General features: G+C 39.1%; 1 protein-coding gene across 3 annotated transcripts in view; it reads right to left on the reverse strand.

Moving 5' to 3' along the window:
- The window catches only part of MICU3 (mitochondrial calcium uptake family member 3), a 109,195-nt gene extending 99,099 nt beyond the window's left edge, over nucleotides 1-10,096 (reverse strand). For all 3 annotated transcript variants that reach the window (XM_056113974.1, XM_056113975.1, XM_056113973.1), the window contains exon 1: nucleotides 9,706-10,096. In XM_056113974.1, the coding sequence (XP_055969949.1) occupies nucleotides 9,706-10,071 (366 nt within the window). In that variant the 5' untranslated portion in view covers nucleotides 10,072-10,096. The remainder of the gene's footprint in view (nucleotides 1-9,705) is intronic.
- Between the last annotated feature and the right edge of the window lie 15,379 nt (nucleotides 10,097-25,475).

The following is a 25,475-nucleotide window of genomic DNA, read 5'->3' on the forward strand; positions in this document are numbered from 1 at the left end:
AAATGAAAAAAAAAGTAAGGTGGAGTTTACGCACAATTCAATCAGCTAATCAGTGGCTGAATAAATAGCAGTTCTCCTACATAAAAAATAAAATAAAAGATAATAGTCATACAACAGGAAAAAAAAGGAATAACATAAACAAGGTAGGATTGATGAACAAACACTGTAACAATATACAAATAACTGAAAAACTACATTTCAAGAACTTAAAAATTCATTTTATGCGCGAGAGAGACAGGAACTAGTCAAGTGCTTGCCTTACACTGGCCACCCTCAGTTTGATTCCCAACAAGGCTTTTGGGGACAAAGCATTCCCAAGGGTGAGCCCTGAACACAGAGACAGGGATTTTTACGGTGACAGAACCACCCCAACACATTTTATTATTTAAAAACTCCTACTAACCCTTGAATGTATGAGATATGGAGTCAAGTATAAGATTTAGATTATTTTTTTAGATTTTTAAAGGTTATTCTTAGGTTATTTTTTAAAGTGGCTTTTCTTGATCTTCCACTATCCCATATCTGCATCAGTTTACTTCACCAATTTCTGTTCTCAGAAGAAGGCAATATCTCTTACTTTAAAGAGAAACTAGAAGCGATAAGGAAAGAATTCATTTAACCACACACACTACAAACGTATTCTCTAATTTCTCTCATCACCTCCTTATATCACACTGCAAAAGATGTCCCTCTGTTATTTACAATTAAACTCTTACATTATGCTTTAACGTCCATCTGTAATCCTTATTTGTCTGAATCCATAAGGTTCATGGAGAAAAACATAGGCAAAACCTTCCATGACAGTGACGCTAAAGCATCTTCAAAGATGAATCAGCATTGACCAAGAAAGTGGAAGCAAAGATAAACAAATGGGACTCCAGTAAACAAAGAAGCTTCTGCACCTCAAAAGAAACAGTGACCAAGATACAAAGACAGCCCACAGAATAAGAAATATTAGTGACCAATGCACATTTGATGAGGGGTTAATATCAAAGATATATAAGGCACTGGTAGAACTTTACCAAAAAAAGACATCCAACCCAATCAAAAAATGTAGAGAAGAAATAAACAGAAAATTCCTCAAAAAGAAATACAAATGGACAAAATGCACATAAGACAATGCTCTACATCACTAACCATCAGAGAGATGTAAATCAAGACAACAATGAAATATCATCTCACACCAGGGACTGACACACATCAAAAAAGAACAGTGCTAGCACGGATGCAGGAAGCAAGGGACTCTCCTTCATTGTTAGTAGAAATGCTGACTACTCCAGCCTTTTTGGGCATTCCTCAGAAAGCTATAAATATGGACATCTCTCAGAAAGCTACAAATTAAGCTTCCACACAACCCAGCAATACTACTTCTGGAAATAAACTCTGGGGGTCCAAAAACCAGCAGAAATGCCATCCGCAACACTATTCATAATAGTCAGAATCTGAAAACAGCCCGAGTGCCAAAAAACAGAACTATGGTACATCTACACAGTGGAATACTATGAAGCTGTTAGGAAAATGAAGTCATGAAATTTGCTTATATATGGATGGTTATGGAGTTAAGTGAGTGAGTTATCATACTGAGTTAAATGAGTCAGAAGGAGAGGGGTAGACATAGAATGATTGCATTCATCTGTGGAATATAAAAAAAATACACCATGAGACTATTACCCATTGACAATAGAAATGAGGGCGAGGAGGACTGACCCACAAATGGAAGCATGTCACAAGTTGGGGAAAGGGGGTGGGGGCAGTTAGGACAGAGAAGGGTCCACTATGATAATGACAGTTGAAAATTATCACTCTGGATCATTTCCGGGCTGAAGCAATAGCACAGCGGGTAAGGCATTTGCCTTGCAAGCAGCCAATATGGCCGACCCAAGTTCAATTCCTTCGCCACTCTTAGAGAGCCTGGGATGCTACCTAGAGTTTCTGGCCCATACGGCAAAGCCTGACAAGCTACCTGTGGCGTATTCGGTATGCCAAACACAGTAACACTTGTCACAATGGAGACGTTACTTGGCCCGCTTGAGCAAATCGAAGAACAACGGGAGGACAGTGACAGTGACAGTGGATCATTTCCAGAATTCAGTGCTGAAAGTAGATAAAGGGATATACGTGAATAAACTCACAATACCTGTACCACAAACCGTAACGACCAAAAGGATAGAGAGAGAAAGGGAAGAAAGACAGAAAAGAAGTGTACGCCATAGAGGCAGACTGGGGATGGAAGGTTGGAAGGAGGGAAACTGGGGACATTGGTGGTGGGAAGAGATGGGTGTTGGAACATTGTATGACTAAAACCAAATCGTGGACAACTTTATAATTGTTTACCTCATAGTGATTTAATTTTAAAAAATTTAAAAAATAGGAATATGATTCAGCAAAACCACTTCTTGCATCTATCTCCAAAACACAAACACAATTTGAAATGATATATGCACATCTATGTTCATAGTTAGGCATATGGTACACTTAGTACAATATGTCTGACTACAGATGAATGGATCAACAGTGTGGTATTTATACACAAAGAAATACTATGCATCTCTAGAAAGAATAAAATCATACAATTTGCAACAACATGATTGGAACTAGAGAATATCACGCTGAGTAAAGTCAGTCAAAATGAGAAGGAGATACAAAATGACCTCTCCCTATGTCCCTTTTTATCTAGCAACTTATACTCATCTTTCAAACTTCAGTTCAGACAGTACCTCTTCCAGGAAGTCACATTTCAGGTCTCCAAACTGGATGGTATGTCCTTCTTGAGTGATTCTGTGGCACATTCTATTCTTCCTATTATATGCCATATTGTATTTAACCACAGTCTAACACAATCCAGCTACACTAGATTGTAAACTGCAAGAGGATATAAATTTTCTTTTTATCTATTAAATTCCTAGTGCCCACTATACTTATATTTTCCTTTAGTAAAGGGTTTGAATGAAAATATAGATCGGGCAGATGGACATGTTTATCTTGTCCAGATAGGAAGCAAGATAGAAATCTTGATTTTAACTAGGAAACTGAAAGAATTGTTTTTGTTTTATTTTGATTTGGGGGCCACACCCATTGTGCTCAGGGCTTACTATCGCTTCTATGCTTAGGAATCTCACTCCTGGCAGAGCTCACGGGAACATCTGTAGTCTCAGAATTCGAACCAGGTCAGAAATGTGCAAGGCAAGTCCTTTACCTCCTATAGCATCTCTCCAGCCACTGAAAGATACTTTTTGACACAGAAATTTAAAAAAAATATATCATTTAAATAGAATCATTTACCCTAACATGATTTACCTTAATGCTTTTTTGGTGAATACTTGTTTTTCTGTTGCACCAAGATCAGAAAACCTAATACTTGTCAGCATATTAAGGGCCATTAACATAATGCTTACCATTTAAATAACAGAGTAGAGAGGGACAGACTTAATGGATCATATCATCATAGAAATAATTTCATTGTAATTATTTCATTGTAAAAATTGTATGGGAACCAAGCTGTCAAGAATTAAATATATAGTTTTACAAGTAAAACTCTCTCAAACTTAAAAAAATCAAAGCACTTAATATTGAAAGTCAAGTAACTCCAAAAAGGATAAATCTGCTTTTTCCATATGTTTAAAGAGAAAAACAAATGTACATGAACTCTGCTGTTGTCATAAAATTATAATTAGCAATTAAATTTGCATATATTGTTTATATCACTAATACTATGACCCAGTGTCCAATCAAGAAAATGAAATAATAATTATTTTAACCTTTAGGTAAGTGCGTAAGTGGTTAGGTATTTCTTAGTCGTTAAAGCCAAATTAAAAATTTTCTGAAAAAGATGATTTTCTAAATACAAGATTTCAAGAGGTGTAATAAAAAAAATTATAGCCTATTTACAGATTTAAAATTTATTAGGTCATTAAATAAGGACTTATTAAAAGTTTAAAAGCTATAAGATTTGTGTGCTATAAAATGGGGGATAAATAAAACTCAAAGAAGTTTCAAATTTTGGGGGTTAATAAAATCTTTTAATGATACCAAATGTCCTCTTTGGTTTCTAGGTATAAAATGGAATCAGTATCTCAATAATTAAAGATAAATTATCTGTTGCACAAATACATAGGCAGCTACATTTTACTTAGTACTCAATTCCACTCAAAAATTATATAGGCAGAATTAGTTGATAATGTGAGTCAACTTGGAAGCTATGTTATTTTTTATTTTAAACAAAGAAATATACATATTCTTTAAAGTGGAGATTCCATAGGACAAGAGGGAAAAAAAAGACTCAATGAACTTGACAATTTCCAAACTTGAGAGTTTCAGATGAGACTATTTTATTAATTTAAATTCAAAATCATAATAGTTTTATATCCTGATTTCATCTGCATGTTTGAATTTTTAGAACTTCAGAAAATGTAGCAACCCAGACAAGAGATGCACACAGTTCCACAACTTCAAGTTTGGTAGAACTCACCATAAGGAACCCCCCCCCATACACACACACCATTCATCCAAACGTTATTCTGTGATTTACTGAAGAAAAAAGTCTATTCTCAACACTGTGTGTGAATCTGTTACACTGAACAATAGACAACTAAATAAATGCAGATTGAATTTGGTGGATGTATCTGTTATAGGGTAATTCAGGAAACTAAAAGAAAGAAAAGCTAAACTACCTTCCTACACAATAGTTTTCACACAGAATTAACCTGTCTTCAGCTTCCCATTTAAGAGACTTCACTTGCTATATAAATTATTAGGAATTTACTACATTTACACAATTTCATAAATTCTTCAATATTTATAGAAAATATATCATAACTGCACGTCAAAATAGGCTAGCTTATAAAGAGGCTGGAAAAGATTTAAAGTGAAAGAACCTATAGTTAAAGAAATAAAAATATTATAGCCTACATATAGATTAAGAACACATGATCACTGACAATCATTACTGAAATATTTTTTAAATACAAACATTGTTCTCTCATTCAGTTGAGTACACAACTTAATTGAGTTGCCTGAAGCTGCTTAACATGAATACATCATAAAATAGATCATGTGATCTGTATAAAAGTAAAATGTTTTGTTAAAAGTGTATTGAGCAATCCGGATTATAAAATTCTGGACTTGAAACAAAAAGATAACTCTGGAACAAATTTTTTTCACACTAATAAAAGTGCTTTAAGGCTAAAACCATAAACTTTTAAACAGACTCTTGCCAACGTTTCATATTAATATTAATAAGGTTTAATGTCATGTTTACAAAAACTTTTTTTTGGCAAGCCAAACTTACACAATTAAAGTAAATATAGTCATGTGCTTTGCTCTCCCAAAGCGTGGAATTTTGACCTTGACTGAAGTTTTCCCAATTCAAATGCTATAAATAACTACTTTAACTAAACCAACCATTAAACTATTAGTTCCCACAGAATACTGTTGTGCCTTTTCCATGTGTATATCCCATGCAAATATTTGCCATGGGCATATTTATTCAACTACTAGGGCTAAGGACAGGGTCAGCCATGAAAGTATAAAAGTGATCAAGACCAATGTAATTCATCTCCTTAAAGGGCTAAAATAAACCAGATAGACAATAATAAATAATTGCAAAAGTCATCACAGGGGGCACACAGGATAAGAAGGAATGTTTTAAGAAATCTATAGTTAGGGGAGGCCTGGAGCAAGTTCAGAAGCAATGTCTTTAAAACTACAATTTTGAAGGCTATGGTCACAGAACGATAGATGTTTTATCCCATTAATTAAATTATCCTCAGAACATGGACAGTATAATTTATAGGCTAGTATGATGATCAGTATAATATGTTGTTAAATAATTCATAAAATCTGGGTTCCTGTTGTAGTTGAAAACATCAAAATATTTTTCTTATCTCAGGAAAAGCAAATAAGCACAATAAATGAAGCAGCAAGAGAGATTTTAAATATTTCTATTGCTATTCTTTTCTCTTTTCAACTAAAGCACTAGTGCATTATAACTGTATATGTTCCAGGTGTGCGTCATGCATATCTACTACCCTGATTTCATTTAATTTAAAGTCCAATTCTATCCTTCAACATAGACAGATGGGAGGGAAATTAGAAGTAATGGATGCGATATATTAACAGTTAAGAAAATGCAATATGTTGGGATGTGTCCCAGAGGTCCAGGTCCAGGATATGTACTACATATAGGGGAACTTGGGTTCAATTCCCAGAAATCCCCATTAAAGGAGAAAAATGTTAAGACATGGACATAACCAAATGCATAGGTCTCCCCCTCTCCCCACCAATAAACAATCAATAAGAAAACCACTGAAAAAGCAGAATAAACCACAGTATTTCAATGTATAAAAGTAAAGATATAACCAAAATTCACTAAGCCAACAACAAGAACAAGTATTTCTGAAAAACTATAACCAAACACCGCAAGGTTCTTTCTTTTTTCTTTTTTACTTTTGGTCTACACCTCAGGGACCATGTGGTGCTGGCTGCTGAATCCTGGGCCTCTGAGAAAGCATGTGCTCAGTCCACTGTGAAGTCAAGATCATGTCCATAAGTTTCTTTCAATTTCTCCTCCCCCCAAATTAAAATCACAATAAAATTTTGAAGGTATAACTTTCAAGATATAATAAAGAGAAAGAAGTAACCAAACCAAAGCATTCTAGAGAATTCCTCAAAGTTTTATAAAATTGAAGGGATCAAGGAAAAACTGACACAAGAAAAAGACACTACCTGGTTCTAGTAGAGGAAAAGACTTAATAGAAATTAGTTAATCTGTTAATTAATTGATTACTATACAGGCCCTGGGAAGCCTAAAGCAATAGGAAAAAAGACGCTGCTGAAACAATAAGTTGTGGAGCTGAAATTAGAGGCTTAAATAAAGCAGGAAAGTCCATCACTGGCTACTCCTCCAGCTCACACATACGCATGTGTGCCTGCATCCAGGTGACTTCTCCTTCCACTGCTCCCGTTCTTTGGTGGAGCTCAATTGAGATTGAGCTATAGAATAAGGAAATAATACAATTTGGGTGCCTTTCTATGGAATTCCCTTAAAACCACATGAAAAATAAAGCTTTTTGAGTGGCTCATAAACATAGGTAAGAAATTGGGCCAGAGAGATATAGTACAGCAATTAGGGTGGTTGCCTTGCATCTAGCAGACTGGGGTTCAATCCCTGGCAATCTGGATGGTCCCCAAGCCCACCAGGAGTTGAGCCCGGAGTGCAGAGTCAGGAGTCAGCCCTCAGCATTGCTTCATGTGGCCCAAAAAGCAAATTAAAAAAAGAGAGAGAAAGAAAATAACAACATAACAGATTATAGAAAGAATCTGCAAAGGGAAGGGATAGACGTGAGATGGAATATTGAGACATTAGCAGAGGGACACTGAGATTCTTCTGGTGGTGGGTATAGGAAGACTGTATGCCCGAAAACTCTTATTAGCAGCACTGAAAATTACAGTGCCTAAATGAAAACTGAATAAAAAGGAAAAAACCATAGACATGTGAAAAAATACTCCAAAGCAATTATGAAATAGATACAGAATGTTTGGACAAAATTCTCATCCTGAAAGGGTCTACAAATATCTGGAACAAAAAATAATAAAATGCCTGTACTAAAATATGTGTTTATGAATTTTCAAACACTGTGAATAAAAGAGGCTTAACATTTTCAGTGAGGAAAATGCCTAAAGCAAACGTTTTGGGCCAGAGTAATAGTATAGTGGATAGGGTGTTTGCCTTGCACCAGTTGACCTGGGTTCGATCCCTTTCGATCCCTGGCATTCCATATGGTCCTCCAAGCACCACCAGGAGTTAATTCCTGAGTGCAGAGCCAGGAGTAACACCTGAGCCTCGCTGGGTGTCTCCCAAAAAGCAAAAAAAAAAGTTTTTGACAACCAAAATGAATGACTGTAACCAGGGGAACGTAAGATACAACTTTAATGGATAATACTATGATCTGACACCTAAAATAAGGAAAAGAAATGGTCATGAGCAATAGTAAACTAACTGATAGTTAAATGACTAAAATTAAGAAGTTCTTTAAAATAAATTTACTTAATGTTCCCTACATGGATACCAATCTGCTGAAATGATCGTCTCATTTACTCCCGTAATTCTCCATGAAGGGCAACCTGAAGGACCATGAAGTTGACTTCTTGGAACTAAACGGTACCTCCACCAAAATAACTAAGGCATTACATGAAGACAAAGAATAAATGGCATGTAATTTCATTAAAGTTTATTAAATTTCATTAATGCCAGAGAGGAAGTACAGAGGGCATGGCATTTGTTTTGTATGTGCTAGACCCAGTTGGATCCCCAACACCAAGGTCTCTGAGCACTGCCAGGCATGATCCTTGGTGCAGGATCAACCTTATCCCCTCCCACCGGCAGTGAGGTGGGGTGGTTAAAAACAGAACTGCAGTGCGGTTTTTTAAACTGTTCTCTAAACCCTGCCCATTCTGCTGCTCTTGCACAATTTCTCTGGGTGATTTCCTGGCCATATATATGCCTCTTAAACATGCTGATAAGCAGAAACCTGTGTCCCTTCACTCACCCTTGACTTACACACTTTTCAAGACCTTGCCTTATCAGCCACATAACCACACCTGAACAATTCCATTTGACGTTGCTCTGTAGAAGCTGGCTACATTCACAGCTTTCACCAGGAGCTGTCCAATCGCTCCTTCAGTTTCGTTGTCATAGGGGTGGGGTAGGGAGGCACACCTGGCTCTGCTCAGGGACCTCTCTCTCCCCAAAGTGCTGGAGATCAGACTTGGCCCCTGCACCGAGAGAAGCACACACGCCCTTGGTGCTACTAGTTCCCATTCCCGGTCGTTTTTCTTTTTCCTTTTTGGGTTCTGGGCAACATCTGGCGGTGCTCGGGGCTTACTTCTGGCTCTGCAGGGATCACTTCTGGTAGGTCTCAGGGATCACAATCGGTGCTGGGGCTTGAACCAGGTCAGGCACGTCTAAGGCAAATGCCCCAGCTAGTAGAGGCTAGTAGATTGTACTAAGCGCTACAACTTGTAATACGTTTCCTTAAGAGATTTTTGCTGTTATAGGGTGGAATTACGGTGGGGAATTATATATATATATATATATATATATATAATATAATTTCTTTTCCAATTTGGTGACATTTGCACTCCTTCTGCCCTGGCTAGAAATTACATAATATCCACACTTCCCCTCTTGAGACTTCCGTACAGCGGAACGTGCTTAATTCTAAGCCCTCGAACTGCAGCTTCAAAAACTCAACCTTGGTTCTCTCGTTTGCTCTCCTGCAGCCCATGCTGGAGATCCCCTGGTCTCAGACATGCATGCAGCCTTCCACTTTGGGCGAGTCATACCCTGGACTCGGCTGAACTGTTGTTGCTGTTGTGTTTTTTGCTTTGGGGTTCTGGTTGACAGGCGGTAGCTGTAGCAGCCCCCAACGCCCGGATGCATCACTGACAGCATCTTCGGCGTCATCTGCACACCCAGGGGCAGAGGGAACCCGGCACTCTCAGGCCTAGGAGGTTCAGCTCTGACTTAACAGGGGTCGGCACCCACCGCCGCAAAGACGGCTGGCACGGCGGGGTGCCCCGTGGCCCCGGAACGCCGAGCACCGCCGTGGGGAGGCGCTCCCGGCGCTCAGGTGCTGCACCTGGCGGCCCTCCCCTCGGGCGTCACCTGCGGGAGGCCCCGGCGCGCGCACGCGCACTCGGACCTACCGTTTCCTTGGCAGCCGCCACCGGGATGGGAAGCAGCCCCCGGCCGCGGGGCGGGTCTTCGGGCTCGGCCGCCGCGCGCTCGCCGGCGCGCCCCGGGGCCGGCGCCCTCGCGGGGTCCGCCCGGGGGTCGCCGTACAGGTGGTAGCACAGGAGGCCCACCAGACTCCCGCCGGCGGCCGCCGCGATGCTCAGCTCCCCCCAGCGCCGCCGCCGCCTCCAGCCCGCCGCCGCCCCGGCGCCCTCCTCGTCCTCCCGGCAGGAGAAGGGCCGGCCCGGGCCCGCCGGGGCTACCCCCGCGGGCCGCCCCCACGGCCCGGGGCCGGGGAGCCGAGGCGGCGGCCACAGGAGCCTCCGCAGCGCAGCCATAGCGGGAGCTGCCGGCGCCCGCGCTCCCGGGGCGGGGGGGGGGGGGCGGGAAGGGGGGAGGGGGGAGCCGTGGGGACGGGGGGAGCGGGGGGGGGGGCGCCGAAACCTCGCGAGAAGTGGCGGCAGAGGCGCGCCGCGCCAGAGGGCGCCTCTCCGCAGCCCGGGCCGGGCGCGCTGCGGGTGGGGGGCGCGCGGGGCGCGGGGAGAGGTGGCCGCCGGGGGCTGCTCCCCGCTGCTTTTCGGCCCCGCGGGCGCCGGAAGAAACAGCTGCACCCCGGGTGTCCCCCGACTGCGCGAGCGCCTCGCCTCTCGCCCCCCCATCCCCCAGACACACACACAACACACACACACACACACACTTGTCTTCTGGTGTCCGCTTGGGGGTCCCCCGACTGCGCGAGCGCCTCTGAGTCCGGGGTGCTCGCCTCTCGCCCCCCCCCCCACCAGACACACACACACACACAACACACACACACACACACACACTTGTCTTCTGGTGTCCGCTTGGGGGTCCCCTGACTGCGCGAGCGCCTCGCCTCTCGCCCCCCCATCCCCCAGACACACACACAACACACACACACACACACACACGCCTTCTGGTGTCTGCTTGGGTGTCCCCCGAATGCGCGAGCGCCTCTGAGTCGCCTCAGAGAGTGCCGGGGTGCTCGCCTCTCGTCCCCCCCACCAGACACACACACACACACACACACACACACACACACACACACTTGTCTTCTGGTGTCCGCTTGGGTGTCCCCCGACCGCGCGAGCGCCTCTGAGTCCGGGGTGCTCGCCTCTCGCCCCCCCCCCCAGACACACACACACACACACACACACACACTTCTGGTGTCTGCTTGGGGGTCCCCCGACTGCGGGAGCGCCTCGCCTCTCGCCCCCCCATCCCCCAGACACACACACAACACACACACACACACACACACGCCTTCTGGTGTCTGCTTGGGTGTCCCCCGAATGCGCGAGCGCCTCAGTCGCCTCAGAGAGTGCCGGGGTGCTCGCCTCTGGTCCCTCCCCAGACACACACACACACACACACACACACACTTGTCTTCTGGTGTCTGCTTGGGGGTCCCCCGACTGCGCGAGCGCCTCTGAGTCCGGGGTGCTCGCCTCTCGCCCCCCCCCCCCCGACAGACACACACACACACACACACACACACACACACACACTTGTCTTCTGGTGTCTGCTTGATTGGGAGGGTCTCAGATCACGGGTGTCGCCCCTTTGAGAAAGTCGCAGCTACCCCGATGGTAGTATCCTTACAGAACCCGGAGTCCTGTGACTGACTGCCCGTGTCCCACCGAGCACATGACGTTTTGTGGGAGAAGGGTATTGCTGTGGAGCCGAAGCACAGACTCGGTCACACAGATCCTGAGATCTAAAAACTGCAGGCACAGATCTCTGAAATGTTCCTGTCAAGGTGGCAGGTGCGGGGTGGGGGGCGGTGAGTGTTGCGGTTCTAAGTGGTGGGGCTGGGAACTCGGGTGGAGGGAAGTTTAACATTGGTGGTGGGATTGGTGTTGGGATGTTGTATGCCGAAGACTCATCTATCAATAGTTTTGTGAATACCAGCTCTTAAAAATTTGACACTTCTGACAGCACAGTGACAGCGTCTGGACTTCGGAAGGTATTTTTAACTCACTGCTAACGGTGTCTTTTTGGTTTTAAAGTTTATGGGAACGCTGTTAGCTCCGTGGTAGAGTGCCACAGGCATGGTACCAAGAGTTTCACCCCAATCCTGCAAACACCACAACTGGATATGTAAGCCCTGAAACCTGATGTGTGCTAGGAAATGGGGGGGCGGAAATTTATCATACCTGCTGTCATCTAATTCAGCAAGTCAGTATTGTCTACCATTCTAAGGGCAAAGTGTTGCTATAAATAAAAATCCATCGAAAAGTGTGTAATGTCTCTTTTGTTGTTGTTATTGCTATACTCGTTTGCTGTATTGTCAGTATTCTATGGGAGATTATGGATGACAGGTTCCATGATTCAGACTCCAGTTTGAACAATTCAGTTGTTCAAACTGATTTCTATACTGGAATGTAGTCAGGACCCCCCCTACCCCCACTTTAATGCCCACCAAAAAAACAACTCTGGTCTGGGAGTGAGGACAAATAAATCCAAAAGTGTCCCCTGTGTTGTCATCACAAGAGGATTCAGTCCATTCTTAGGAAGATTTAATTGTCAGAGATGAACAAAATGAGTTTTTTGGTGCTATTCTCACTTTTCACTAACTCCCTGCCTGTAAGAAATCTAACAATCTAGCATATCCTCAGTTACATTTTGCTTTGGTTAATGGGGACCACAACTGGGTGGGGGTGATTGTGCTCAGGAGTCCTCGGGTCCTTTTGGAGCCATGAGATTAGGGAATAAATCCTACTCTTGCCCAACTGCAACGCACGAGCTCAACTCACAGAGCTTCCTCTCTGTCCCCAATTTTTCTTTCTTAAAAGTCTTTCTTTCCTAGCATGCTGAAAGTAGACTATAGACCAAACATTATTGTCACCCATTGCCTCTTTTGCAAACCACAACACCCAATAAGAGAGAGAGAACAAAAGGGAATGCCCTGCCACAGAGGCAGGGGGGGGATAGGGGGGATGGGGGGTGGGAGGGATACTGGGATCCGTGGTGGTGGGAAATGGGCACTGGTGGAGGGATGGGCGTTTGATCATTGTATAATTGAAACCCAAGCACAAAAATTTGTAAGTCTACAACTGTACCTCATATGTCTCACTAATAAAAAAAATTTTTTTTAAAAAGTCTTTCTTTCCAGGGGCCTGAGCCATAGTACAGCAAATAGGGCATTTGCCTTTTTTTGCCACGCACCTGGGTTCAATCCTCAGCATCCCATAGGGCACCTGAGCAGGAGTAATTCCTGAGTGCAGAAGCAGGAGTAAACCCAGAAGCAGGGTATGGCCAAATCACCCCAAATCTCCACCACCAAGTTTTTATTTCTTAAATTTTCTATTAAAGACTGAAGCAGAAAAATTATGACATATAAAAAATTACCTATTTTAAGATGCTATCTATTCATTTCTTCAATATCAGTCTGTTGGTTTTGTGCAACTAATTCCATAAGGCGACAATGTCATCATTTGCACCTTTATCAGCAAAATTCTTGTGATTCCTGCCTTCCCTTATGCCTAAGCCTCATCTATCAATAGGGCTGATGGAAAATTTTTGTACTCTCAAGAAAGCATTTATTCTCTGGATATCCAGTTTTTCTGGTATTTTCTTTGAACTAAATTCAAGTTCTGGATGTTCTCGAAAACTTACAATATGGGCTAATGGCAGAATTCATGCATAGTGGAATGAATTTGTGTTAGTTGTACAGTAAAAACAATATTTCTAGAGAGAATCAGGGAAATACATTAAAAATAAGAGACATGACAAAAATGATCCATCTGTGGTGACTTCAAGTATTTATATAAGATTGCTAGTTTAATAAGTTTAATCAATTTCTGCAAGTTATTTCTCTTAGTAAAGAACAAATTCTGCTGTGAGAGTAGTTAGATTTGTCTAGAAAAGGAAAATTGCAAGAAAGCATGATATTAAGAATATAGGGATTTTTTTAAAATCATGAGTTGTTAGAACAATATAAATTTAGCTCATTTTTCTTTATTTTTGTGTCAGTAACTGGTGTTAGGTTAATAATATTCAAATAATAGTTCTACATAGTAAAACCTCATAGTTTCAAAATAAATTAACATTCTATTACCTTCATTATACTTTGAAGTGCTCAAAAATTTTTACAACAATAAATTAAGCCTGCAGTTTATTAGGAAAGTATATCACTAGATAAGAGTAATAATCTAGACAGCAGAATTTCCCTTAGTCAAAACTAAGTTCTACATATCACAAAGCCCCAAATGTATATTTAGCCAGTATCATTTATAGATTTGATCTTCAATAAATATTTATTAAAAGAAGGGAATTGATTATTTTTGTTAAACGGAGAGGCTAAGGTGGGAAATCAAATCGGGAGACAATTTGATTGTCAGACTGATAAACCAAAGGTACATCTGGAAATGTAATTAATCTATTATCTGGAGCCACTGAGAGAAAGCAAATAATTGGCACGGCAGGATCAAACACAGTACGGTTATGAAGAAAATCACTGATTCAGGAACTTATTTTTATTTTATGATTTGAAATCATCTTCTCATCTATTATAATTTGGTGTGATCCTCAATGGAAAGCCTTAAAAATATCAATTTCCATCAATTCATTTAGTCCATTAGCATGGTCCATGGACCATATAGAGTGTCAAGGATTGAACCTGGGTCAGCTGAAAAGGCATTTATCTGACCAGAAAACATGTAAGAAGAAGTCTGTTGGGTTTTTTTTCAATTCTCTGAGGAAAAAACAAAAGGAACTTGGTATTTTAAAGATGTGTTCTATTGTTTTAATAACCTCTATTACTCTCTCTCTCTCGGGAAATGTCCATGGTATCTGGTAGAAAAACCCAGTGCAATTAGTCTGCACTCTTGTCTCTGGCTCTATCCCTGACTGTCAGGTGTGAGGACATTCTTTTAGGCAGACAACCACACAAAAGGCCAGACAGAAAGCTGAATACCAAGAGGGATTATTAGAGAAGTCAAGCATAGCATAAGTTGAGCCTATGGAACATATAAGCAGACCCATAGTAAAATGACAAAGTTCATTTCCAGCCAACTCCAGTTGATGTATTGGTTACCCAGAATACTGCTTTAAGCAAAAATTTGATCAGAGTTTATAAGAAAAAGTACCTTGATGGATAAGCATATGTCTATTAGAAAGGGTTATAGGAAGGGGTTGAGTCTCATTATAGGACCTTCATGGTTTCTTTGTAACTCTCCAAATAAGAGAAGATAGTAGCAATGGCAGTATGGACAGAAAAATAGATACATGTCTAAGAATTTCTTTTATATGAATGTCAACATTTTGCCTGGACTCTATTAATGATAATCAGACTGAAGATAATTTAGCGATAGGCAGTCTGAGAAAATATTAATCTTTAAAAGTTGGTTGTGTTTTTGGAGGGAGGGCTGATGGAAGTGTAGAGTCCTTTGTGAAAACCATAAGCAGAAACCTTATATAAGAACCCCAAATACAAAATAAATAGCTAAGTATCTCTAATTGGAAACAAGAAAGAACAGTTCTTAGACATTCTACAAAAAACCTCCCTTTTAGAATTCTAAAGCATTACTGAATAATGTAGGGATTTAAAAACCACAAAGATGGATACATCTTTTATTTTTTTTGCTGAAGAAAAGGAAAGTCCATGAGGTTAAAATAATTTTATCTGAGTCATACAACCAGGTCAATATTCTGCCCTGCGTCTAGAAAGATCCTATATTGGAATCAGATGCGAGAACTTGAAATTTTTTATTTAGACACATAACTTGTAAGAAATAGAACAGAAATTGCTTTAGTTCAAATGAAAGTCATGTTATACAGATAAAATCATTGGATATCCAGGAAAAAACAGTGTTAAAAAGCATAGTCCCAAGATTAGCAATAAGGGCCTACATAGTAGGAGTTCAAGGACATTTATTCTGACATTACTTAGTTACTAATTCATCTGTCTGTTAATCTTAGCTCAAATTCAAAAGAGAAACATTGGTTTACTTTGAGCTGTGGCTGTTTGCTCTTTAGTTTTTCATGCTTAGGCCAATCAGCTGTGCCTAGGATGACCAGGGAGAAAGTTTCTGAGAAATAGAAAGAATAGCTTCTCTCAGAAGGCTCGGTAGATAGGTTCCTGTTGTACACTGGTAAATATTTAACAAGTAGTTCTGGAATGGTAGACGGTAATCCTTATTTAAAATATTTATTTATGATAAATATGTTTATGATACAAAAATCTTTTGTAGTACTTGATGTCAATCTACTAAACATGGCTTTACTGATTCTGAGCAATGAGAGATGGACAATAGCACAATGTTATATAGAATTTGAACTATGTAAAGAAAAGAGTAAAATTCATTATTTGCAGGTGACATCATAATATTCACAAAATCTCTGGAGGTTCTGCTGAAAATTATTAGGAATAATATAGGAAAATCCAGAAGCCACATGTTACAAATCAACATACAATGAACTAGTAGAAAGAGAAATTAATAAAATCATTTCATTGACTATTACATCAACAAAGAAAAAATATTTCAGATTAACTTTAAGGTGAAGGGTACTAGCAAATAATATTCTTTTATTATGGGCAGGGATTCAAGTCAAGTCACTGACCTTTTGCATTTTTGACAATGAACTAATAGAAAAAGATATTTATGAAGCAATTCCATTTCCAATTACATCAAAAAAGAAAAAACACTTCAGAGAAACCAAGGAGGTGAAGGACACTAGAAAATAAAATACTTTGGCGGGGGGTAGAGGGGTTCTGGGTTATACCAGGCACTGCTCAGTGCTTAGTTCTGATTATGCTCAGGAATAACTCCTGTAGGTACTGGGGGAACCACAATAAGTACCAAGATCAAAGTGGGGTTGACCATATGCAAGGCAAGGGCTTTAATACCAGGGAGCTATATGAAAAAGAATCATGCTAGATCACTGACTTAACTTACACATTAAAATGAATTCATTATAGATAACAGAAGAAAGCACAGATGTAAAATATTTTGTATTGACCTTAATTAATTAATTGACCTTGTATTGACCTTATTGTCTTCGTGAAGGTGTCTCTAATGGGAAGGGAAACAAAAGCGAAAGTAGACAAACGCAGCTGCATCTAACTAAAAGTAGTCTACATAGCAAAAAAAAAATCATTGGTTAAAATGAAAGGAAAAATTACTAAATAGGAGAAGTTATTTGCAAGTCATAAGGGGTTAGTATTAAAAATGCATGGAGAAATACAACAACAAAAACAACTCAATTAAAAAATAGGTAGAGGATATGAATAGACACATCTCCAAAGAAGACATACAGATTGCTGACAGGCATATGAAATAGATGTTCATCACCACTTATTACTAAGGATATGCAAATCAAAACCATAGATATCACTTCACACCTGTGAGGTTGACAATTATCAAAAACACAAGAAACTACATGTGTTGGTGAAGATGTGAAGAACAGAGAACCCTCATACATTTGGGGGAATGTAAACTGGGGCAATTCCAGTAGAAAAACAGTCGAAGTTCCTTAAAATATTAAGACTAGAAGTACCATATGGTTTGTTTATTCCACTTCCAGGCATTTATCTTAAAAATACATTATCTGCTTTGGAAATATATGTGCCCTCCTATGTTCATTGTGGCACTGTTTTCAATAGCCACGATCTAGGAAAAAAACACTGTGTCTATCAGTGAATGAAGAGATTCAAAGAGGTGGTATATACACACGGTTACATCTTTCCACTTATAACAACACTGAGGGAATTAGATGCTCAGAAAAATTCTCAGATGAAGACAGATGCTCTATGATTGTATTCATTGAGATGATAAAGAAAACAAGTACAAATTCCTGCACTGTGAAACCAAGTGATGACTAGTAGAAATGAAAGAAGAAGGAAGATAGGTAAATCTGAAATAAGAAATCAATCATATTATTGAGGCTAAAGACTAAACTTTTGGTTGTAATTATAATGTAGCATAGCACTGTCCTCCTGTTGTTCATGGATTAGCTCGAGCGGGCCCAGTAACGTCTCCATTGTGAGACTTGTTACTGTGTTTGGCATATAGAATATGTCACGGGGAGCTTGCCAGGCCTTGCTGTATGGGCAAGATCGGTGGCTTGCCGGGCTCTCCGAGAGGGGCAGAGGAATCGAACCCGGGTTGGCCGGATTGGCCGCATGCAAGGCAAATGCCACAAGGGATTCACGAATGATGAGCTGAGAGTAACCCCTGAGATCTTCCTGATAGAGTTTAACAGGGGCTAGGAGAACTGGTCACTGTTTGGAATCTATCACAAGTGTGTGTGTGTGTGTGTGTGTGTGTGTGTGTGTGTGTGTTGGGGGGTAAGGGCAGAGGGTAGGTAAGTTAGAGAAGGGACCAGTATAACCATAATAGTTGGGTATGATCCTAGTGGACAACAACTGAGTGTTAAAAGTAGGTAAAGGGATATACACAAAAACCTTTCAGTATCTGTATTGCAAACCACAATGCCAGAGAGAGAGAGAGGAGAGAGAGAGAGAGAGAGAGAGACAGAGAGAGAAAGAGAGAGAGAGACAGAGAGAGACAGACAGACAGAGTCAGAGACAGAGAGGCAGAGGAGTGGGAGTGATGAAAGGGAAACTGGGGAAACTGGTGCTAGGAAATGTACACTGGTAGAGAGATGGATGGTAGAACACTGTATGACTGAAGCCTAATCATGAACAGCTTTGTAAGTGTCTATCTCACAGTGATTCAGTGAAAAAGTTTATAAAAAGAAACAAAAAAATATTATATTGCTCTGCACTTGAAACTTACCTAATGGTTTAAAACAATATTAAAAAGTTTAAAAACAGGGTCTGGAGAGAGAGTAGGTAAGGCATTTGCCTTGCACATAGGCAAACTGGGTTCAATCCCTGGCATCCCATATGGCCCTCTGAGGACTGCTGGGTGTAATTTCTGAGTGCAGAACCAGGAGTAACCCCTGATGACTTCAAGGTGTGTGCCAAAAAACAAAGGAAAAAAGTTTATAAACATTAATAGAAATTTTCATTTTGAAATACAAATGTATTCCCAATAATTGCATTGAACAGCAATTTAAGTCTTGCACATTTTTTGATAAATTAATTTTTATCATCAAATGCTGTAATTTATCTTTAGTCACAAATTGTTAAATGAATTTACCTATCCTTTAGTTAAAGAGGAGGGTTATCAATTTTTCTGCCTTTGCTGGTATTAGCAGGTTTCAGTCAACCTCCTTACAAACAAACATAACTATGGATTTATTTTTATTCCTTATAATTATATATGTTGCTACAAGAACCTTGGGTTAAAAAATATATCTTAGGCCTCAAGGGGTACAACTGACTACACAGATCAGGTAGAGAGTCTTCTTGTATTGAGTCTGTAGAATTCCATTAAGAAACTAGATATTTAATAGCTGAAACCCTATAAACTTTCATTTGATCATACCAGGTAAATAGGATTTGCTTTATATTGATGCAAATGTTTAGGCATGATAAAAATATTAAACTTAAGGCAGAATAAAGCTCAAGGTGGTAGTAAACACAACTTCATGCCCTGTATTTTATCCAGAACACACCCTCGAGCAAGAAGAGGCCTTGCCAGTGGCCCCACCATTGCCAGAACTGGCTGCCCTAGTGGCCTTACGCACCACCAGTTGTAAACCCCAAATACACTAATAAATAATAAAACTATTACTTAATATTTATCATACAGTGACATATGTATATAATAAATATAAGCAACACTTAAATTTATTTTACTTAAATTTTATATTTTATGCACAGAAAAGCAGTAATTCTTAAGCCAAATTAATGATAAAGCAATGTGTGTCGTTATGCAAATATTTTATTAAAATAAATCAATCTTCCTCAAATTTCAGAGGTTGAGGTAAAAACAAAAAAGCTGAAGATGTCAGTGTTTGTAACTGTATTGGCAACTGAAGTATGCCACAAATCTTGCACTTTGAAAATGATTGAAATTTTTCAGGATGGTCTCAATTCTGTTCAAGGTACTATAAATCTCAGACCACCACATCAAGGGAAAAGAAGTGAAGTGAAATGAAGTGAACCTTTAACTTGATGATAAGATTTTGTAGAAAACCACTAAATGAACTTTCTAACATCATCATGCAGGTGTATGGTCTCCTTAACAAATTATTCCAGAATAAGAAGTTCTGTTCAACCATCTCTCATATGTTTTACAAGAATCATCTTTGATTAGGATTTTATTGTGTGCAATAGTTGTTTCAGGGCATGTGCTTTGATCAAAATCTATGTAATGGAGGCCTGTGTTCTATAATATCTAGAATTAGTCATTAAACTTTTGGCTATGGCTAAATATAATAATTATGCTGACTAACTTATAAGCACCTATATGCCAGAGAAAAGTATGTCCCTTAAGTGTATTTTAAATAAAGAGGCACATCAAACAACGATGAAACAAATGAATATATGACACTCTAGATCATTATCAAAACCAGGTGCTTTCTCAAACTGAAAATGAATCAAATGAAGAGGAGGGAAGAGTTAAAGATGAACTAATAGCATAATTGATCATTTTACGTCTTCTAAAAAGTGGAAGCAGACAAAAAATGCATTTCAAAACAAGTTATGAGCTTCCCCTTCCAGTCGGTTATAGATTAAAGCTGGATTTTCTTCTAATTTTTTCTCAGACAGTTATAAAGGACTATTTTAGACTTGTAGTAGCACAGAGAAAAGAGGCCAATAGTTAGAAATGTGAAATTAGAATGATGAGAGTCAGGTCTAATAAAGGTAACTTAACACTGAAAATCATTTGAACCTTAAAAATAAGAGCAAGAAGATATCACATTTGAAAAATATCTTACATATCCCATAGATGGATTATCAAAGTTATGGTATAAGTTATATGGCCAGAGACAAAGTACGGGGGTTAAAGTGCTTGTTTTGTGTTCAGCATACTCTGGTTAGATACCCAGGACTACAAATGATCTGAGTACTGTTAGAAGCTCCTGAGCACAGAACAAAGACCAGGTATAGCCCCCGGATAAAGTTTATATGTCTCTGTCTCGTCTCTATGTATATGTATATATTCATATGTACATATGTATATATAAATTGTAGAGAATTTTATCATGATGAGAACTTGAAGATATATCTATGGAAATATATATATATGATAACAGAATTTAAAGGCTCATGGATAAATAGAAATATCTTAATTTGCTTATCTGTTTTTAAAAAATATTAGTATTTGAGCTTCATAATTAGAGGCTTCTTGAAGTGTGTGATTTTGGGGATAGGGGTTGGGTCCTGGCCATGCTCAGGACTTAATTCCTGACTTTGTACTTTGTACTCAGGACTTTGTTTTCAGGAGTCTTTTCTAGTGGTGTTCAGAGAATAGGTGCTGAGGATCAAACCAGGGTCAACTGTATGCAAGACAAGTATCTTAACTTCTATACTATCTTGCCAACACCTAAATTTCTTATTTTAAAGGGAGGAGATTTTAAGTGATTTGAAGAGATATCTCTAAAAACTATAGAGAAAAATTACTGAATTTTTATCTTCCAATTAAATTTTACCTTGAAGTTTGGATAAGTAATTACAAACTATTATGCTGAGTGGAACTGAAGAGATAATCTAGTCTAGACCAATCTGTTAGATAGGAGGAAACTGAATGGATAAATTCTTATCAGGGGATGTTTTCTGATTTGGCTTTTGACTCCTTCCCCTCTTTATTTTCTCTAATCCCTAACAGGACTCTTTTTAGATATAATGTCTAAAATGCTGGGCCTGGATAGTACAGGGGTTAAGGCACTTGCCTGGAATGTGGCCAACCTGGTTTGATCTGCAGCATCACGTATGATCTTCTGAGCCTATGGGCACCAGGCATGGTCCCTGAGCACAGTGTTAGTACTAATCCCTGAACACTAGCTGGGCTTAAACTTCTCCTAAAACAAATAGAAAAAATAATAAAATGCTTCCCTTGTCTCAAGGCTTGTTTAGTCTTTTTACGTCCTTTAAAGGCATAGCTTAGTACTATAATGTTCTCCTTTATTTTTGCCAAATAGACTGTATCATAAATATAGAGATTGTGAACATGTTACATAGCAACATATTTTTTTGAATGAAAAAATATACACTTTAAAAAACTTATTGAGTACACACAAATTTAACAAGATGTTCTTTCTTCAGGACAATATTGATAGGGATTAAATACTATCTACCATTTAAATCTTTTTTAGGTGGGTTAAAATGATTACCCTGAAATATACAATACGATTATTCTATCTCACAAAAAATGTTTATGATTTATTTTATTGTTGACCAAGGAAAGAATTGGAGTCTGTGATTTCTTGAGGTCAATCATTATATACTACTATCTGAAAATTTCTTTTATTAGTATATTTTTAAGCCTACATAGAGGATATTTGTTCTTGCAGTTGTGTCTTTTTATTGTAGATTCTGGTACATGCGATTTTACAGCTGATGCAATTCTCAACGGAAAACTCCAAATACAGTTCCCTGCCATTTCATTTACTTGACTCAGCTCCTTATCCTTGAACTCATGCCACTATTTCACTGCCAGCTAGAAACTTGTACCCTTGTTCACAGGAGTAGCCAGAGTCAAATATTTTCAGCGTCAACACTTTCACGGAGTCCTGACAGCTGCACAATATCTGCTGAGTTGGATTTTATTCCCCTGCAGGATTATTGACATTTTCTCAAGTGAAAATGTCAATGACCTATTGATTGTAATTCTACTGCTTATTTTTTGGTTTGAAGTGAGACTTCCATGAGGAATTTCCCACAGTGTGACTAAGACTAAAAAGTTGGAGAACTGAAACTTGTCAGCCTTCAGTCCTGTCTATCAAGGTCCCTCTTGGCCTTAACAAGAGGATGAAAGCATGTGTGCCGACACTGTCCTCTAGTGGCTGACCCATGAGAGACTTGCGGTCATTCTTTTACTGCGGCCAACACTGTCCTTACTCTGTGCATGGTTTTATGCCCAGGCTTACTATTATTTAAGATTAAAAATGATTTTACCTTGGAGGGATGACTTTTCTAAGAGACAAATTAGAACTATTTCAAGTGGATATCTAAAATGAGAATAAGTTGAAAAAATCAAAGGAAGCACTTTATTTTTTTTAAAGTGTCTCAATTAATAACAGCTATTTATCAAGTATAAAGAATATTCAAAGCCCTGCTATAGATGTCTGATACCATTAATGAACAAAAGAGTCAAAGATTCCTGTCACATAAAGCATGTATTCTAATAGAAGGATTACACCAGGGAATGTAGATCTCCAGACTACTTATAAATGTGATATATTTCAATAACTGTACTGTTATGAACTGTAAAGGTACTGTAATATAATTGATGCTTGCCTTATATTCTCTAACCTGCCAGTAGGGTGACTTGGAGGTGGCATGCAACATGTGACTTAAGGAGTTGGTGCTAGCACAGCATAGCTGTTACCTTGCCATACTTGGCTGTCATTTGCTAAGCTTTTCACTGCAAAGTGACAATTATGGAGAGATATTTATATTTTCCTAAGAATGTGTGCTCAAACATAAGAAGTGTCCTTTTAGTATTTTTTTATTTCTCTCCTCCCAATTGTTCTCCCAAATGAGATGATTTCATCCCTACTTCTTCAGCACCATCTTATCTAAACTCCTCCAGAAAAGTTCCAGTAATGGAACTTCCTATAATGCTAGAATAAAAGGGCATACATAGGAGAAATATGAATCTAGACAGACCTTACTCTCTTCACAAAGAAATGAACTCAAAATCTATCATATGCCTAATTAAAACTCTCAAAATATCACATAGGAGAAAATAATCCTAGGTATAAATAGGTATATATGGTTATAGCTTTTATTATGCAGCACCAAAGGTGCAATATAAAATATATAATTGGTAAACTGAAATTCATTAAAATAAGAATCTCTTTATCTGTGAAGAATAGAATAAAGTGAAAGAGAAGATAAAAGAAATATGAAAAAATGGAAAATGGAGAAAATATTTACACCCAAGAAAGGGCTGTTCTCCGAATATATTTTAAAAAAATCTTAAAACTCAAGAAGAAAAACAACTACATAAAGTCGTAACCCTCCTCCGATTTAGAAGACATTTTAGCCCAGAAGATATCAGAAGGCAAATAAGAATGTGAAAATATGTTCTAGTTGTGTATATCCTTTGGGAATTGCAAATTTAAACAATGATATAACACCTACCCCTAAGAGAATAGTCAAACTTTAAAACATTGATACCACCTTACGTTGCTGAGAATGTGAACAGTGAAAATTATCACTCATTGCTGTTGGGAAAGCAGAATCATGCAAATGATTTGGAAGACAAGTTGGCAAATTTTTACAAAATTAAATATATTCTTGCTATATGATTCAGCAGTCACTGTCCTTGGTATCTGCCCAAGGAGCTGACATTTTATGTCCCCACAAAACCTGCAGAGGGATAGTTACATCAACAGTATAAGCTACTAAGATACTTTTCACTAGGTGAATGGATCAATAAACTGCATCATTCAGACAATTTCAAATTCTTTAGTATAAAAAAGAATGCGTGATCAAGTCATAGGAAAGCCATTAAGGAATACTAGACGTGTATCAGTAAGTGAAAAAAGTAAACCATAAAAAGTTACAGTGTGGTTTGAACCACAGGGCATTTTGAAAGAGGTAAACAAATTGCTTAGTAATGACTAGAGTTGAGAGGGAGGGGAACAAGGATAGATGGAGCGCAGGAGACTTTCAGCACAGGGAAACTACACTTTACTCTAATGATGGCTTACAAGTCACAAGTATTTTTCTAAACACATGCTAAAAACAAAAAAAGTCAAGTCCATAAAGGTCAACTCTGGACTTTGAGTGATAATGGTATTGCAGTGTATGTAGGTCATCATTTACAATGAATGAACCATTCTGGTTGAGGATGCTGATGAGGGAGGTTACGCACATATCAGGACAGGAGTTGGGTGCGAACTATCTACCTTATTCTTGTTTACTTAAAAACTACTCTAGGGGCTGGAGCAATAGCACAGAGGGTAAGGCGTTTGCCTTGCACGCGGCCAACCCGGGTTCAATTCCCAGCATCCCATATGGTCCCCTGAGCACCACCAGGAGTAATTCCTGAGTGCAGAGCCAGGAGTAACCCCTGTGCATCGCCAGGTGTAACCCAAAAAGCAAAAAACAAAACAAAACAAAAAAAAACCAAAAAAACCACTCTAAAAGTAGTCTTAAAGAAGAAAAATGATGCTCTCTTTCTGGAACCAGACATTTTTCAGAAGCCTGAATCATTTTAATGGAAGGTTAAATTAAAAAACTAGTATCTAGCCATTAGGTCAATTGTGTTGTTTTCCTTCCTGTATCTTTGCTTCTAGACTCTTTTAAAGGACATGTCTAGGACACACGCACACACACACACACACACACACACATACACATTCACATACCCACCAACAAACACACTGATAACTTCAAGTCCAATTAAATACTACAGGATTCATCCCAGTTGCCCCTGCTTTTGTATTTAGCCCATGCTGTCTCAGAGAAAGCCCTAGCTTTTATTATTGTTAAAAATGCTTACGCATTTGCTCAATATTATAGCACACAAATCTAAACCTTACAACTTGGAAAAAAAATCTCTGTAACAATTCAATATTTGTTAATATATATTTCTCTTAGACTTTATACAGTTAAAAGTATATTTGAAAGTCTGCTTTAACAATATTGTACAAGTCCCTTATATAAGGTTATACTATTTGCCTGAATTCAGTTAAG

The sequence above is a fragment of the Sorex fumeus genome, unplaced genomic scaffold, assembly GCF_029834395.1.
Source record: "Sorex fumeus unplaced genomic scaffold, SorFum_2.1 ptg000024l, whole genome shotgun sequence".
Lineage (NCBI taxonomy): Eukaryota > Metazoa > Chordata > Mammalia > Eulipotyphla > Soricidae > Sorex > Sorex fumeus.